Below are 16,999 nucleotides of genomic sequence, written 5' to 3' on the forward strand. Positions count from 1 at the left end.
CGCCATAGCCCCTTATCCCTGGAGCTTAGTTCACTAGTTGTGAAGTGTGACCATGAGATTGAGTAATCAGACAACAGCTGGGTGGAGGGGGGTACTTTATAAATACCACAGGGAAATAGAGGGCTGCTCTTCTCTCACATGCTGCTGAATCTCAGGATCTCAGCGAGGTCATAGCCAGTCACAGCAAAGGAGCTGCCTGAGGGGTCACAGAATCGGGCACCACACAGCTGGGTGTCAGGCACACACTCACCGTGACAGTGTTCCACCTGGGAGAGAAGACAGCTGTTCAGGGCCTGTGGCCTCATCCTTGGGCCCTCATTCCACTCTTCTCATGACACATACCTCAATGCAGCCACCCTCTGGGCTTCTGCTCAACTTCCAGATGTGTATGAAGGTGTCTTCAGCCGCAGAGAGTAGCTATTTTAAAGAAAGGCAAGGAGGACCAGTGGGAGTCAGATGTGCTAACCGAGGGCTGGTATAGGCTGTAAAGCCCAGTCCAGGTGCCTGGGGAGGGGGTACCCTGAGAGGCAGAGATAAGTCTGTGAAGTGCCTCTCAACATCCCAGCACCAGGAAACAAGGGTATGCAAGGACAGAGTGGGAGACTGACCTTGCCCACCTCAGGAGCCAGGTCCAGGGCACAGATGGCCCGGGCATGGGCGTCGATCTGGACGTGTATAGTTCCTGTACTGGCTTCATACAGACGCACTTGCCCATCCCCGTAGCCTGCTGCTACGGTCCCCTGCCACAGCTGCACAGAAGAGCACGGCACCCTGCAAGGGTGACATCACACTCGGATTTCCCAGACCTAAGCCCACTCCCCACCGTGAAGCTGCCTCCGCCCCCTTCTGCCTCACCTACCCGAATCCTGGAATCTGGGTCAGTAATTTGAATTTGGGCCCTGATCTCCAGACACACAGCAAGCCCGAGTCATCTGCTGTCACAGTGTCAGCCATGCAGTCCTGAGGGGAAAGGCAGGATTAGCCTTTTTTTCTCCCTGCTGGGTCCTATATACAAGGCAGGAGGGGAAGGGAGGCAGTATTTGCATCTTTGCCTCTCCAGGGAAAGGGGAAGATGTGGACCCACCACTAGCTGGAAGGGTCTCTTGGAAGCATTAAATGCTTTCATTGTATTCCTTATAGACTCTGACTCCCTACCCCAACCCCAGCACACATCCTATATGTAAGGGTATATAACTGTCCTCATTGGATGAATGATAAAACTAAGGCCACAGTGTTAGGACCTTCTGGAGTTCTTGCACTGAGCCAGTCACAGTCATGACTAGACTCTGGGACTCTTGACAGCCCCTCAACTCAGGCAGCCAACAGAGCCCACAGGCCCAACTGTGTGCCAGGTGTGGTGTGGCATAGGAATTATAAGATACATACCCTGTTTTCAAGAGGTTTACAACCTAATCAGGGAGATAAGAGTTGTCTTTGTGGGCAGTGTCAATTCAGGGTTCAGCTAAGGGAGATGAGTCGGGGCTGGAAGAGGGGGAAGGCTTCCAGGAGAGGATAGCACTGGAGGTGGGCCTCAATAGGGGGCACTTGCCCAAGTTTGGAGAAGGAAGCCACACATGCCAGAAACCATCAGTCCCAACTCCTCCATTCACACCAGGATCATAAAGTATGAGTGAACTATTAAGTACCACGTAAATATAAAGTATTTCTGGACTCGTCACTGGACCTGAGATTGCTAAAACTCAGCAAAGTACACTAATTTGCCCATAGTCATTCAGCTGCTTAATGACAAAGCCAAGGCTTGAACCCAGGTCCCCTGCTTCCCCAAGGTGGGGAAGGCCCTCAGATTCACTGGAACAGGTAGGGGGGATCGACTCACCTGTCCCTGGGCAGGCTCAGTGGCAATGTCTGAGATTGGCGTCTGGTGCCTTGCCAGCTCTTCACTCAGTACAATGTTGGGACCCTTGGTGGGGATGTCAAACACCAGTACCCGGCCCGACCATGTTCCTGCAGAACCAGCGCTCCACTGACGGCCTCCTGATGCTCCCAGGCCTCCAGCCACCATGCTCAGCCCTCCCTCCATCCCAGAAACCTTAGTAACAAACCCACCTCTCACTGCTTCAACAGCCCCACTCCCAACATTCACTGCCCTTTTCCTATACCATCCTGCCCCTCTGAACCCGTCCATGGCTTTTTGGAGTTTCTCAGACCCTCCTTCACTCCCACCCCTCTAACACTCCACAATTTCCTCAGACCTGCAGCATCCTGGTCAAAGCCCACACCCCTATACCTCAGCACTCTCCAATGCCCTGCCTTTGGCCCCCTCACCCACACAGACGTAGTGGCCACTGGCAGCAATTCCTCGGGCAAACACAGCCTGCACTGAGTATGAGAGGGGAAAATGATTAGAAGTATTAACCCCCCAGCCCCAGTGAACACTCCTACCCCCAACCCAGTCCTGCACGTACCTAGAGAGGCATCTCCAGCATCCAGTGCATGCCAGTAGACCATGACGGAGCCGTCAGACTCGTACATCTGGAAGACCAGGGCAAGGATGGGTCATAACCCAGCTGACCTTTGCTGAGCTCTGTACCAGCTACTCCACAGACTCATGTTAACCTTAGCCTGTTTAATCCTCAAAATTACCTGGGGAGGGAGGCGCTACTTTTATCTGCATTTAACAGAAGACACTGAGGCTCTGAGAGAAGTTCACTAAATTGCCCAGGGTCACACAACTAATAAAAGGGCAGATATTGGAGATGGCACTTAAGAACTGGAAAACAAGGAAGGTATGAAGATGAGAGATGAGGGGGCTAAGCATGAGAACAGCTTGGAAATGTTTAGAAGTAAGATCGCTGGGTTGGGAAGATCCCCTGGAGGAGGAAATGGCAACCCACTCCAGTATTCTTGCCTGGAGAATCCCATGGACGGAGGAGGAGCCTGGCAGGCTACAGTCCATGGGGTCGCAAAGAGTCGGACACGACTGAGCGACTAAGCACAGCACACACACTAGGGGCCTTGGAGAGAAGTTAAGACTCTAGCGGGGGAGGATAGGAAGGTCCTCTTCTTACTTGTATTCCTCGATGAGAGGTGAGTACCAGCAATACTCGGAAAGGGAGGACACACCAGTGGATCTAGAGGGAGATGAATCAGAGTAAAAAGTAGTCAGAGCAGAGGACATGAATGAGGACTCGGAAATGTGGAAATTCAGATGGTCAGGGAAGGCCTATTCCTTGAGGTTTGGAGAGGAAGTACCGGGTTCTAGGTAGGGCGGGGTTCAGCAACACCACTCCCAACTCCACGCCTCACCTGGGTGATAAGTGGGGGGCTCACTCCAGCGCCCTCCTTAGCGTGGAGTTGGCGCTGGGCCAAGGGCACACCCTCAGGAGCAGCGCTGAGTAGCTGGGCGCTGGGTCCATGGACTACTCCAAAATGAGTGAGGTTGCGGGCGGGCAGCTGCAGCACACTGAGGTTGTTGCACAGGGCGGCCGCCGAGCCTCGAAGCGGGATGGAGCGCTCCCGGCGGAACATTCTTGGGGAGAGACGGTCGATCCCAGGCGCGCGGAAAGCAGAAGACCCCCGAGATTCCTAAGGGGGCTTGGGGGGTGGGGTGGTGCTGACAGGAGGCACTGGGAAAACCCCCGGTGACTGGGTCGCGATGTGAATGAACGAGGGCCTCGGGGATGGTGATGGGGGTTGGTGGTCACATAGTGTGGGAAGGGTAACGCGGAGCTGGCGAGGGGAACGCTAGGGCTGAGTCATGAGGCGATGGGGGGAACCCCAGAGGAGGAATGGTGATGGCCCAGGACCCAGTGGCCCCAAGAGCCCGAGTCAAGGTAGGATGAAGCAGGGTAGCCCCTAGGCTCTTCCTCCCTCAGCCTGGCTCCCCGAAGCCCCCGGACCAGGTCAGAGTTCACACCAGCAGCTCCGAGACTCCAGAAGCGTTCGGTCTCTCCGAATCCGCCGCCACCATAGAGACGACGCACGGACGCACGGCCGTTGGGTGGGGTGAACTACCCTAACGTGCGACGCGCGCCCGGCGCGGCTGCCGGGGCAACTGTGGGCGGGGCGAGCCTCCCGGCGGCGCGGTTGCCGAGGAGACCGTTAGGCCGCAGCAGCTGCTGCGGCTGGACAGGAAAGCTGCTGGAGCCTGGGGGTTGAAGCTACAGTTGAGGCGATGGCGCACGAAGGCCCGGTGAGCTTTAGCTCAGCTGAGGGTGGCCCAGAGCGGGGTTAAGACCAGTGTCCGGAACCCGTGGGCCAGCTCTGTGCCACCCGGCATCCGCCCTTCACGCGGGCGTTCAAGATGACCGAAGAATCCCTGTCGGTGCACCAGGACAGAAAACCTACACCTGCACCACCCGCACTCACAAGCATTGTCACACTTGGAGCCTGAGGGAAGGGGGTTAAATGGGTGATGAAGAGCCCAAGAACAAGAAGTGACTTTGACAGCAGTTAATGCGTTTAATGAGTCTCTTATATTGAGGTACTCATTTAAATGGATAAACCAGAATTGGTCAGGCACTGGGGAGAGGGTGTTGCTAGATAGGATTCATTTGGACAATTTCAGGAAGAAGAAATGGATTAAACAACAATTCTGAGGCTGCACTTAAAGTCAATTGTTTAAAAGCCAAGAAACTCTAAAATACTGAAGAGCATTTATGCAGTAATGTCTCCAACCCCTCTGGTCAGGCCATTTCTAGGTGTAGCCAGCCATTAGCGCGGGTGTAATGAGAGCCTGGGCGGGGTTGACTAAGGAATCAACTCTCCTCTCCCAGCCCTACCTACCCGTGCTCTGGCCAAGCCTGAACGGGGCTGTGGACCATTCCTTGGGCTTGCCAACAGAACTGTTCTCACTAGCAGAGATGGGAAACGAAACTTAAGGGATTTTGAGTTCAGTGTGAGGTTTAGGAAACACTAGAGTTGGGGGAGAATGAATTTTGGGGAACACCATGTATGAAGCAATAATGTTTGGGGTGGGGAGACAAAAGTTAGGGAAATTGTGTTGGGAAGGAATCAGCTTGAGGGAAACTGTCGTGGGGAAATTAAGAGGCTCCCAATAATTTACTAGTAAATTTGTATGTCCTTAAAATGGGTTTTTGGGAGACTAGACTTTTCTTTTTCAGTGGATTTTTCTTGATTATAAAAGGACATAAAGTAATTGTAGAGAACTTATAAACTGGAGAAGAGTGTAGGAAAGAAACATATACACGGTGCTTTCCTTTCCTTCAACACATATTGGTTTACATACCTGAGATCATACTTGATATGTAATTTTATATCATTTCTTTCATTTAACATTACATCATAAGTATTTTCTTATGCTATTGTAAGACTGCCTTTAATCATCACATAATATTTCATCATATAGGTAGCACACAATTAGCCACCTATTTCTTTGTTAGATGTATGTTTTCAATATTCTGCTATTATAAATGACATCACAGGGAATATTTTAGAGAATATATTTTCATTTCAGAGTATGCCTTTGTGTATTTATAAAACTGGAATTGGTACTTTTGAAGATTGGACATCTTTTCAGATGTTTATTAGTCATCAATAGTTCCACTTTTGTGAAATATTATGTTCTTTGCTTATTATCCTTGGAGATCTTATGGTTATAAAATTTTATATGCATTTTTAATGTATTTGGGAATATCTTTTTAAAAAATTTGTTGCATGTATTTTTTGTTTAGGAAGCAGGATAAAGCCGAGCTCTGGAGTCAAACAGACCTGCATATGAATTATGACTCTACGACTTCCTTACTCTGTGATCTTGGGCAAATTCTGTGAAATGGGGATACAAATAGTATGTAGTCTAAAAAATGTAGGAACTGAATCCATGTATGTGACTGATATACTTTAAGTGCCAGTAAATGATAACTATTATTATCAGCTTGTAATTAGGAATTTTAAAAAAAGCACAGGAAAATTTGACATATATATATACAGTTACCTACCCATTTCTGTATTATTTTTTACATTACTTTTATGCTTAGGCAGCTGTTTCTCACCCAGAGATTATATGACAATTTAAACTATTTTCCCTACATTTTATCTTTTGTTTTAATTTTGTTTTGTTTGTGTGCATGCTTTAATTCATCTGGAATTTATTTAGATGTATATTGTGAAATGAGGATCTAAGTTGATTTGGGGAGTGGGAGGAGATTGGAAACACACCAATAATTCCTGTACTGTTTATTGACTTTTTCAAATTCCTGAACTCTGAAGAATTTTGAATACTTTGAACTAGCGCAAATAGTAAGGACTGTGCAGTTAGAGCTATATATAAATATAGCCTGGGTTCACTGTGTAATCCCAAGCAAGTGGAGGTGAACTGCTGTCAGACTTCAGTTCCTTTGTCTGTGAAAGAGACTGAGTGAGCTGTTTGAAAACTTAAATCGTCTAGGTCACCTGAAAAGCATCTGTCACATAGTAGCTTTTAGTAGTGAAGTGTCTCTTTCTAAAGGCCTTTCCTTCGTCTTAGACAACCTAAGGAAGCTTCCTCCTAACCCATAATTGCTGCTCCACTCCTCGGTTTCCCGCCCTGAGTGCCCTGTTCCTTTCCCACAGAGACAGGTCCGAGACCGCGGGGTGACCCGATCCAAGGCGGAAAAGGTGCGGCCACCTACGGTTCCCGTGCCGCAGGTGGACATCGTGCCTGGACGGCTCACTGAGGCCGAATGGATAGCGTTCACGGCTCTCGAAGAGGGCGAGGACGTGGTGGGCGACATCTTGGCTGATCTGGTGGCCCGAGTCATGGACTCCGCCTTTAAAGTCTATCTGACCCAGCAGGTAGGCCTGGATCCTTGTCCTTCAGACACATCTCCGCTCTCCCTGACCCCTCCCTGCTGGACTGAGAGCCTTTCTCGCCTTCGCAGTGCATTCCATTCACCATCAGTCAGGCACGCGAGGCCATGCTGCAGATCACCGAGTGGCGCTTTTTGGCTCGGGACGAGGGAGAATCTGCAGTGGCAGAGGACCCCACATGGGGCGAGGATGACGAGCCCTTGGCTTGCACGACGGATGCCTGGGCTCAGGGATCCGTGCCAGTGCTGCACGCCCGGGCCTCGGTGGGGCTGGAGGAGACGTCTCAAGGCGAAGTAAGCCCAGCCTCCAGCTGCCGCCCACCTCTCACCGCCGCCCCCGATCCATTACTCACCCCTAACCTCCACCCCTGTGCATCTCCCCAGGACCAAGAGAGCGTGGACCAGATTCCTTTAGGAGGATCGTGGACGGATTCAGGCTCTCAGGAGCGGATGGAATCTTGGGAGCTAACAGTCACCCCGGGCTCTCCACCCACGTCCGAGTTGCTTCAGGAGACAGGGTCCCGGGGTCCTCTGGAGAAACTGGGTGACCAGTCGAGGAGCGACCAGACTGACCTGTTTGCAGTCGGATCCTCGAACTCGAGCAGCCAACTGTTGATGGAGATGGTGCCGGCAGGCAGTACCCACGCTTCTCTGGAGCTGTCCTTGGTAGCCAGCCCTCAGGCCTCTGTCGAGCGGGCACAGCCCATCAGCTCTCAGTTCTCTCTCGAGGACCTCTACAGTTGCACGCCCCAGCCGCACGCGGCTGGAGACCGGCTGGAACTCAGGAAGGAGAGGGTGCCCCTCATCCCCTCGCAGGTGTTGGTGTCCGATCCTTCCGAGGGCGGCCCGACCACGCTCAACCCCTCGGCGGGATTCCAGCCTCAGCCGCCGTGGCTGGCTGACGAGCGGCCCAGCGCGCTTCACTCCAGAACTGGCCGTAAGGGGGCAATGACGCGTCTGGACCCCGCGCGGCTGCCTCGCCCCTGGGTGCGCCCGCTGTCGGAGGTCCTGGTCCCAGACTCGGAGGGCCGCCCCCTGGAGGCCTACCGGGGGCGCCAGCGGGGCGAGAAGACCGAAGCCCCAGCCGGCCCGCAAGCCTCCCTCCCCAGCTTCCGCGTCTCCGGGTCAGAGTTCTTCCCTTTCCCACATGGCGTTCCTGTCCGAGCTTTGGGCCCCCGTCTCAGCCTCCAGTTCCCTACTCTAAGCTTAGGCCTACCGTCACCAGGCTTTGGTTCAAAGCTTCCCTTCCCCAGTCCCGGGCTCCGTTTTCTCGCCACACATCGGGCGCGCCCGGACATGGCACGCAGCCCCAGCCCCAAGCTATGGCCGAGTGCTAAGTGGCCCAGCGGCTGGGAGGGGGAGGCCGAACTGCTGGGTGAGCTCTGGGCCGGCCGCACCCGTGTACCTCCGCAGGGCCTGGGCCCTGGGGACCAGGAGAGCCAGGATCCTCACCAGTGTCTTCATCCCGTGCCTCAAGTTCTGGAGGCCACGTCCCAGGTGACGTGGAGGCCCGTGTTGCTGCCAGGAGCACTGAAGCTGGCTCCTGGTGTGAGCATGTGGAACCCAAGTACGCAGGTGCTGCTTAGCTCCGCTGAGCCTCAACGGGACGACAGAGAAGGCAGCGCCTCTCCTCCCATCCATACAGGCGCCCCGAAGCCACAGGTGACTGTGGCACAACTAATGAACTCAGCCCTCAAAATGTGGTCACTCCCCTCCAAGCGCCTGCCCCATTCTAAGCCCTAGGCAGTGGGAATTCTACCTTCCTTCTGTCTGCTTGCCAGAAATAAACAGCTGAGTTTCCTTAAAAATTGGCCTGATGTCCATCAGTTCCTTCCAAGTGTGTGCTCTCATTGAACTGGAGAGGTCTATAAGAACACAGAACATAATTACATTACACCCTTAGGAGACCCTGCTTTAGGGTCAAGGTGGCTCTCCAGGAGAGGCATTCTGGAGAACCATCCCCATTTCCACAAAGGAGCACACAAATGTTGCAAGAGGGATCTGCCTCAGTTGGGAGAACTTAGTCTCCTTCCAGTAGGGGAAGAAGGGGGTAGCTCTGTTTAAGTACAGAGTGATTCAAGACATGAGGAATTTGATTTTCAGCCGCTGGAGCTCTATCAATTCACCTTAGAGTGCATATCCAAGTTTTCTTTGGAGACAAATTTGAGGCTCTGCAGGATTTAAGGAAACTCTGACTCTTTTGATCTTTGACTTCGACCAGCATTGGAATGAGGCAATCAGATAGCTAGTGAAAATAATTTAAGGAGGAACTCACTGTCAGGTCCAAATGGAATACTCGAACACATCGAAGAGTGAGTGCCTCCTTAAATTTTGTGCTTTATGCTCCACATCAACCTGTTGGCTGGTGCTACTCAGCCTTCACTAGTCCTTCCCTGCCCCCCTCCTGTGGGCAGCAATTCCCGGTGGCGGGCCAGTCTTCTCTGCCATGTCGCTGTGGTCTATACTTAGCAGCCCAGTATGGGGTCCTGGCTCTGTCCTCATTCTGGTCCTCCTGCTTAGACTAAGTGTGCAGATCTGGCATAAGTTTTATCTCTGGGACCTCCAGCACTGCTCCACGGATTTGACTGGGAAGACAGCAGTGGTGACTGGGGCCAACAGTGGTGAGTGTTCCTCCTGACCTGCCACAACCACAGCTTCCAACTGCCCCAACAGGGAGGGCAGAGAGGAGGACCAGCTCCCACTGTCAGAACCCTTGTTTCTCACCCTACTTGCTTCATTGCCCTCTAGTCACTCCCCAAACTAGCATACTCTGAAGCTGCCCTCCCACAGGCATTGGGAAGGCTGTGTCCCAGGAGCTGGCCCGCCGCGGGGCCCGTGTGATCCTGGCCTGCCGTAGCCGAGAGCGTGGACAGCAAGCCCTGGCTGAGATACAAGCAACATCTAAGAGCAACCGCCTCCTACTTGGTGAGGTGGACCTGAGCTCTATGGCCTCCATCCGGAGCTTTGCTCAGCGGCTGCTGCAGGAGTGTCCTGAGATTCATCTGTTGGTTAACAATGCTGCAGTCTGTGGTATGTGCCTTGACTTACTTCCCCTAAACACATTCCCAGAGTTTCATTTCTAGCTCAGGGACCTCAAAACAGGCATCTTTCAAGCCTAACCTGTACATACCATGGAAACTCTAATTCAGACACTATCCTGAAAAACCTAAAATTATAGTCTCAAACATCATTGCCCCCATCTCAACACATCCATGCTCCTTTGGTGTTTTTGTGCTGGGTTTAGTCACTCAGTCATGTCCAACTCTTTGTGACCCCACCTGGCTCCTTTGCCTGTAGAATTCTGTAGGCATACTGGAGTGGTTACCGCGCCCTCCTCCAGGGGATCTTCCCAACTAAGGGATCCAACCCAGGTCTCCCGCCTTGCAGGTAGATTCTTGACTGTCTGAGCCACCAGGGCATTTCTATTGAACCCAATATATCCTCCCCAGACTTTGTCTCCCTAAGGATTCTCACTCCATTACCCACCACCTATGTTTTCATCTCTCACAGGGTTCCCTACCACACTTACTCCAGAGGGCCTTGATCTCACCTTTGCAACCAACTACACTGGACCCTTTCTGCTCACAAATCTGCTCCAAGGTAAGGAAGGATGGGTACTTACCTTCTGTGTGACCCCTGGTTTTCCATCCCTCTAGCATTTTCATGGCTTACCGTCTATCATGGTCATCTCCTTTCCCTTGGCACCCAGATGCATGCTGAGTAATGACCCAATACATTGTTACTTTCCATACCTGGCCTCAGTCAAGATTAGGAGACTGGTAATGGAATCAGTTAGCCCCCAAATATCAATACATCCAGCAAGAGGATATAAGATCTACACCACACCTCTCTTTCCCTCAGGTCTGAGTTCTAGCCAGACCAGCAGAGTCAAGCATCTCAGGTCTGAGTTCTAGCCAGACCGGTAGAGTCAGTCATCTCAACAAAAGCTTCTTGAGGGTGGCATTAGGCTACTAGGTTTAAGGAGGCTGTGTTCTTCTAGGGAAGGGAGGGGTTAAGCAGCAGGCACATTCTCCCTAACCTTTTCTCTGGATTGTCTAATAGCCTCTTTATAATTTTGTTTATTGATTGATTGATTTTTGGCTGTGCTGGGGTCTTTTGCTGCATGGGCTTTCTCTAGCTGCCCTGCATAGGCTTCTCATTGCAGTGGCCTCTCTTTTTGTGGAACACAGGCTCTAGGGTGCGCGGGGTTCAGTAGTTCCAGCCTGCAGGCTCAGTAGTTGCAGCTCAGCTGTGCTGGGGCTCAGTGGTCGTGGTGCACGGGCCCAGCAGCTCTGCAGCACGTGGGATTCTCCTGGATCAGGGATTGAACTCATGTCTCCTGTATTGGCAGGCAGATTCTTTACCACTGAGCCATCTAGGAAGCTCTCTGATAGCCTCTTTAAAAGAAAATTAATTTTTTGGTCAGGTAATGAATATATGTCCAAAGTACAAAAGGGTATATAGAAAAAGAAAGAAAAGGAAAACTCTCCTCCTCTCCTGGAAAATCAGCTGCCCATTCCCTTGCTGGGAGGCAACTCCTATTGCCAGGTCTCATGTACCCTTTAGTGAGCAATTAAATTAGCCCTGACTGGAAAGTAAACAAAGAGCAAGGCCAAGCTCTATGGGATTGTAATGTGTTAATATATGTTTTTCCCTTTTCCAAAAATTGTAATATGCTATAATACCCTGTGTCTTGCTTAGTGATAATTTCTTGAACTGTCTTCTTGTTACTGAAAAGTGTGTGTGTGTGGGGTCTGACTGCTCGCCACTCAAAAGCCAATAAACAGGCCAAGTTGATGGAGAGGAAAGTTTGCTTTATTTCAGATTCTGGCAACTAGTGGTAGGGAGGGTGGCGGACATCTGTGCAAAGGCCAACTCCACCACCTGACAAGCAGGGGGTGAGAGCTTTGATAGACAGAGTGTGTGTAGGGGGGAGATTACATGTGGAAACAGCACATTTATCTCTAACAGTCATCTTCAATTGGTCATCAGTGGTCTGACTAGCATCATCTTCATTGTTTTAGGTAGAGTTAATCTTCAGATCCAGGGTCTATTTGTTCCCATTTCTTTGTAGTCAGTTTTCAGAATTGTGGCAGCTCCTGTCCTGGGTGCAGTCTGGTCACCATGGAGTTAACTTTTCCACCTGATATTCTGGTATCTGTAGGACAACTCACAGGATATAGCTCAACATATTATCTATAACCTTTGAGAAAGAACTAAAGGTCCTTGACTATGCTTAATGACTAAATTACTATTATTTAGTCACTTTAGACTGTTTTCCTTTGTTTCAGCCGTTTTTCACTTTTCTGATTAAACTTATTCTTCGATTAAAGTTTTCTATAGAAAAAAGGCAGGCAGAGGACATGGGGCGGGGGGCGGGCAAGGACCATATGGTCCTGCTCTGTTTCATTCTCTCCTGTCTCCTCTGTCTAGTCTATTCTCCCTTCTGTGTCTTCTAAGAAATCACCTTTCATCACATCACTTTCTTGCTTCCAATTCTTGGAACGTATTCTGACCTTTATACAATAACTAAGCTGTTTATCTCCACTTACAAAACCTCCTGCAGACTGAGAGCCTCGCCTTGACCTTTCCCAAACCCACACCCTCATCTTCAGCCAAAATTTCTTCTCTCTTAGGCCACATTCTGTCTTCTAAATCCTGGCTGTAATTTGCACATGTGTTTCCCTCTATGTGAAATATCCTTTCCCATCCTTTCAGCCTGGCTAACTTAATTCAGCTTCCAGCACTCAGCACAGATACCATTTGTACTGTGGATCCTGTCCTGACACTTCTGCCTCCCACCAGGTGCCCCCATTTATCTCATAGCTCAGTTGGTAAAGAATCTGCCTACACAGCAGGAGACCTGGGTTTGATTCCTGGGTTGGGAAGATCCCCTGGAGAAGAAGATGGCAACCCACTCCAGGATTTTTGCCTGGAGAATCTCATGGACAGAGGAGCCTGGCAGGCCGTCCCTGTGGTCACAAAGAATTGGACACGACTTAGCAAGTAAACCACTACCACCACCCGAGCCCCTGTAAACAGCTCTGTTCCTGTACAGATGCTGTTGCATGAAGATCAGCCTCCAACTAGGTTGTGAGCCCCTTTGGTCTTTATGTCACTATGTTTGCAAGTCTGGAGTTCACTGTCCTCTTTAAGAATAATTTTCTCTTCAGCAAATTATGGCTGAATACCTCCACTCAATTTTTCATTTATGATTCTTCATCTAAATGGAGGGCTCAGAATAGTTTTAGTATTTTGAAACAGTAAGTAAACTCATATGTGATAACTATAATTTTTTATACTTTATATAATCTAGACTTTTTTTTTTAATAGTTAGGACGCTCTTTTCTTTCCCAAAGATTTGCTTGTACCTCTCCTATTGATAGTAATTTTACTTTCATTCTTTTTTTTTTTTATATTACTATTGTTTATTTTTCTTTTTTTTTTAATTTATTTATTTATACTTTCATTCTTTTGGAAGATAAATTCCAAAAAAAATGTTTTTTAATTAAAAAAAAATGTTTAATAAACCTCTTTCCCAAGAATCTCTGCACATATTTCTTTCCCCCTAAACTGAGGACCCATATGTCTTTAGTGCCTAGCATGGTGTCTGCCATAATTCAGGGGCGCAGTGAATATTTGTGGGATGAATTAGTGAATGAATGAGTGTATGAATGTGTGAAAGCCAATTTTCACAGCCTTTCCAGCCTCTTCTCCCCATTCTTAGCCATCAGCAAAATAAAAATATAAACAAGGATTAATTAAATCAGCTTCAGCTGGCAAGTGGCAGAAAAGGGAAAATTCCACTTTTACTTTAGGCGAAAAAAAAAAAAAAACTAGAATAAAACAAGAAGAACCTTCCGAAAGCAGTTAATGAAAATAGTCACCGTTCACATTACACTGTGCACTGGGCCCACTGACTGTCTTCTGAAAGCCTGAGATGGACCCTGCTCTCCTGTAGTCTCATGGAGAAGCAGGTTGGGGACTGGGCATGGGGGTTTACTCCATGACTTGGATTAAGGGTGTGTGGTCTTCTCTCCACCTAGGGGCCCTTCAGCGGGCAGGGTCAGCCCGGGTGGTGAATGTATCTTCCTTCCGGCAATCACATGGGTACATTGATGAGGATCATCTGATAGGGGCCGGTAGACCTTTGACCTTCAACCAGAACTATGATTGCAGCAAACTGCTTTTGGCCTCGTTCACTGGGAAGCTTGCCCAGAGACTTCAAGGGACAGGTAACTGCCTCTGACACTCCCTGCCCTTCCACTCCCAACACTACCTCCCAACCCTTCCCATCTCATTCCAATATATTCTGGCCTTAAAATACTCCCAATATCCCCAAGCCAGCTATTAATCTCCTCCATTTATCACCTGTGCACCCAGTATTTCTCTCAACCCCATCTTCCTACCTCCTTTTCATTCTTTTCCAACTTTCTCATCATCTACAACTTCCCTGTCCTCCAACACCATCCATCATATTCCCCCTCAAGATCACCCCATGCTTTCTAATACTTATATCTCCTTACTGGCTTGGGTATGGGCACTCATGTAAGTTACGAAACACGGACTTCTCTGGCACCACCCCCAAGTCTCCTGTCTCGTCTACCCGACAGGACTGATAGGATCCTTCCCTAGTTGCACGCTGCAGAACCACACTTAACTCTTCCTTCCCACCGTCCTCCTCTCACCTCACTGCACTACACTGCTCAGGTGTGACTGTGAACTCTGTGGACCCAGGTGTCGTGTACACGAAAATCATGAAGCATTTCTCCTGGTCATATCGCTTCCTCTTCTGGCTCCTCAGCTTCTTCTTTAAGGTGGGTAGTGGAGAAGCTGGCGCTGCCTGAAGAGGGTGGGTCAGGGCTCTGCTGCTCCCCATCCCGGTAAGTTAGAGCTCGCCTGGCTTTACTCTTCACTTCCTCTGTGTCTCTACAGGATAGCAAACAAGGTGCAGTCCCAGTCCTCTACCTGAGCTTAGCAAAGGAGCTGGATGGCATTTCTGGGAAACATTTTAGCAGTTCCTGTGTAATAACTCTACCCCCTGAAGCTGCTCAGGATCCTCACGTGGCCCAAAGCCTCTGGAATACCTCAGTCCGACTAACAAACCTAGACAAGGTGGACTGATCTTCTGTGACCCCTGCCTTAACCAGCCACCCTCCCTCTGACTCCCAGCCCTTACTCTGATTATGCCTTCTGTTTGCCAGGTCCAGGGATCAATCTCTTTGTCTAGTAGAGTGACCACTTCCTCTTTCTGTTGGTTCAGGGGCATGGGACCTCAGATCAGCCAGGGGAAAGTTTCAGCTTCTACTTTATTGCTAGTTGTCTGACAGAAGTATTCATGTCTTAGGCCCTGGGATCTCCAGACCTACTGAGTCCCGCATTGTAGGGACGGGGAGTGAGACTCCTTTCAATGGGTATTAGACGTGCCAATAAGAGGGGAAACTTCTGCCTATAGCCCTTGGTTCCTGGCCTTGGGAGAGGCGGCACCACACTGCGTCCTCTGGATCAAGGTGTGTGCCTCATCCTGCCGGACAGCACTCTAACTCCACAGGGTGCTATCTCCCAGCTGAACCGTAACTGAGCCTACAGGTCACCCTTCCACCTGTCTATCAAGTGCTGCTCCTGAGTGCTGAGTCCTGCAATAAAGATAGCGAATTCAGAGAGTGAGAGACCACTGTTTCCTTCAAAATCTAAATGAATTTTGAACTAAACGTTTCAAATTTCACGTATTCAAAGCTTGTATGTGTATGTATCTACTTGGGAGGATTGAAGTTTTTATGACAATGAGTTGTTCTAAACATGAACAGTGTGTACTTTTATCTAAACCTTTTAAATATCTTTATAAATTTTTGAATAAAGATCTTACACAAGTTTTACTACATTTAATTTCAGATAACTTACTTTTTATGCTATTGCAAATGATATTTTAAATTTTGTATATTAATTGTATATCATTGAGCAACTTTCAGTTCAGTTCAGTTCAGTCGCTCAGTCGTGTCTCTTTGCGACCCCATGAATCGCAGCACGCCAGGCCTCCCTGTCCATCACCAACTCCCGCAGTTCACTCAGACTCATGTCCATCGAGTCTGTGATGCCATCCAGCCATCTCATCCTCTGTCGTCCCCTTCTCCTCCTGCCCCCAATCCCTCCCAGCATCAGAGTCTTTTCCAATGAGTCAACTCTTCGCATGAGGTGGCCAAAGTTTACTGTTATCTAATTGTGATAAGTCATCCATACATTCTTTTGGTTTTTGCACATGGACAATCATACCATCTAGGAATAATAACATTTATTTCTCCTCTTTCATATTAATATAAATTTTATTTCTTTTCCTAGACCTTAACTGATTTTCTACTATTAAACCAAACTTGGATTTAAACCAACTTTGTCAGAGTGCTAATTTTGTATGAAAGAAAGTGGAAGTTAATTGCACAGTCATGTCTGACTCTTTGTGATCCCGTGGACTGTAGCTTGCCTGGATACTCTGTCCATGGAATTCTTCAGGCAAGTTTACTGGAGTGGGTTGCCATTTCCTTCTCCAGGGGATCTTCCTAACCCAGGAATTGAACCTGGATCTCCTTTATTGTAGGCAGATTCTTTACCAACTGGTCCACTAGGGAAGCCACTAGTATATAATTTGGTATACATGGCTAAATTTAGTATACTCATGTTTTTATTTGGAACTATTTATTCATAAATGAGACTGACCTGTACTGTACTTTTTCCTACTTATATTGCCATTGTCTAGCTTTGCTGTCATGGATAGTTTCATTTTATAGGATGAATTTGGAATTCATGTTAGTGTAGGGACGTTATATAAGAAAGTGTTAATTCCTCAATTGTGTCTGACTCTTTAAGACCCCCGTGGACTTAAGCCCACCAGGCCACTCTGTCCATGGAATTCTCCAGGCAAGAATACTGGAGTGGGTTGCCATTCCCTTCTCCATGGGATCTTCCCAACTCAGGGATTGAACCTCTTTGCGATTCCATGGACTGTAGCCCACCAGGCTTCTCTGTCCATGGAATTCTCCAGGCAAGAATATGAAGATTCCCCCTTCAGAATACTAAAGGGAAGATCCAGGGGATCTTCCCAACCCAAGGATTGAACACAGGTTTCCTATAATGCAGGCAAACTCTTTACTGTCTGAGCTACCAGGGAAGCTCTTATATAAAAAGCAGATGCCAATTAATTGAAGATTAAATGTGTAAGAAACATGCTAGGGGAAGTGCCT

General features: G+C 49.0%; 3 protein-coding genes across 6 annotated transcripts; 2 read left to right on the forward strand and 1 right to left on the reverse strand.

The window, feature by feature from the left end:
* Positions 1-77: 77 nt before the first annotated feature.
* WDR54 (WD repeat domain 54) lies at positions 78-4,005 on the reverse strand. Of its 2 annotated transcripts, none has more exons than XM_040223891.1 (10): positions 3,878-4,005; positions 3,268-3,555; positions 3,030-3,092; positions 2,427-2,493; positions 2,287-2,340; positions 1,838-1,965; positions 860-960; positions 609-771; positions 343-417; positions 78-266 (listed from the first exon to the last, which is right to left on the reverse strand). In XM_040223891.1, the coding sequence occupies exons 2-10, from the start codon at positions 3,487-3,489 to the stop codon at positions 135-137; spliced, it is 1,005 nt and encodes a 334-aa protein (XP_040079825.1). In that variant the 5' UTR covers positions 3,490-3,555; positions 3,878-4,005; the 3' UTR covers positions 78-134. The 2 variants fall into 2 exon arrangements, with proteins under 2 accessions (XP_040079825.1, XP_040079826.1); XM_040223892.1 differs by having other exon boundaries at positions 618-771; positions 3,878-3,960.
* Positions 4,006-4,039: 34 nt separating this feature from the next.
* On the forward strand, positions 4,040-8,762 carry CUNH2orf81 (chromosome unknown C2orf81 homolog). 3 transcript variants are annotated; one of them, XM_040223874.1, is made up of 4 exons: positions 4,040-4,444; positions 6,532-6,753; positions 6,840-7,061; positions 7,152-8,759. In XM_040223874.1, the coding sequence occupies exons 2-4, from the start codon at positions 6,718-6,720 to the stop codon at positions 8,508-8,510; spliced, it is 1,617 nt and encodes a 538-aa protein (XP_040079808.1). In that variant the 5' UTR covers positions 4,040-4,444; positions 6,532-6,717; the 3' UTR covers positions 8,511-8,759. The 3 variants fall into 3 exon arrangements, with proteins under 3 accessions (XP_040079808.1, XP_040079807.1, XP_040079809.1); XM_040223873.1 differs by having other exon boundaries at positions 4,061-4,153; XM_040223875.1 differs by lacking the exon at positions 6,840-7,061 and having other exon boundaries at positions 4,061-4,153; positions 7,152-8,762.
* A 116-nt stretch (positions 8,763-8,878) lies between these two features.
* LOC120851263 (retinol dehydrogenase 12-like) lies at positions 8,879-15,646 on the forward strand. Its single transcript, XM_040223920.1, has 6 exons — positions 8,879-9,388; positions 9,558-9,797; positions 10,278-10,367; positions 13,814-14,002; positions 14,478-14,584; positions 14,703-15,646. Exons 1-6 carry the CDS (start codon positions 9,214-9,216, stop codon positions 14,889-14,891), a joined length of 990 nt encoding a protein of 329 aa, XP_040079854.1. The 5' UTR covers positions 8,879-9,213; the 3' UTR covers positions 14,892-15,646.
* Positions 15,647-16,999: the final 1,353 nt, after the last annotated feature.

The sequence above is a fragment of the Oryx dammah genome, unplaced genomic scaffold (genome assembly GCF_014754425.2).
Source record: "Oryx dammah isolate SB20612 unplaced genomic scaffold, SCBI_Odam_1.1 HiC_scaffold_25, whole genome shotgun sequence".
In the NCBI taxonomy this organism is placed as follows: Eukaryota; Metazoa; Chordata; class Mammalia; order Artiodactyla; family Bovidae; genus Oryx; species Oryx dammah.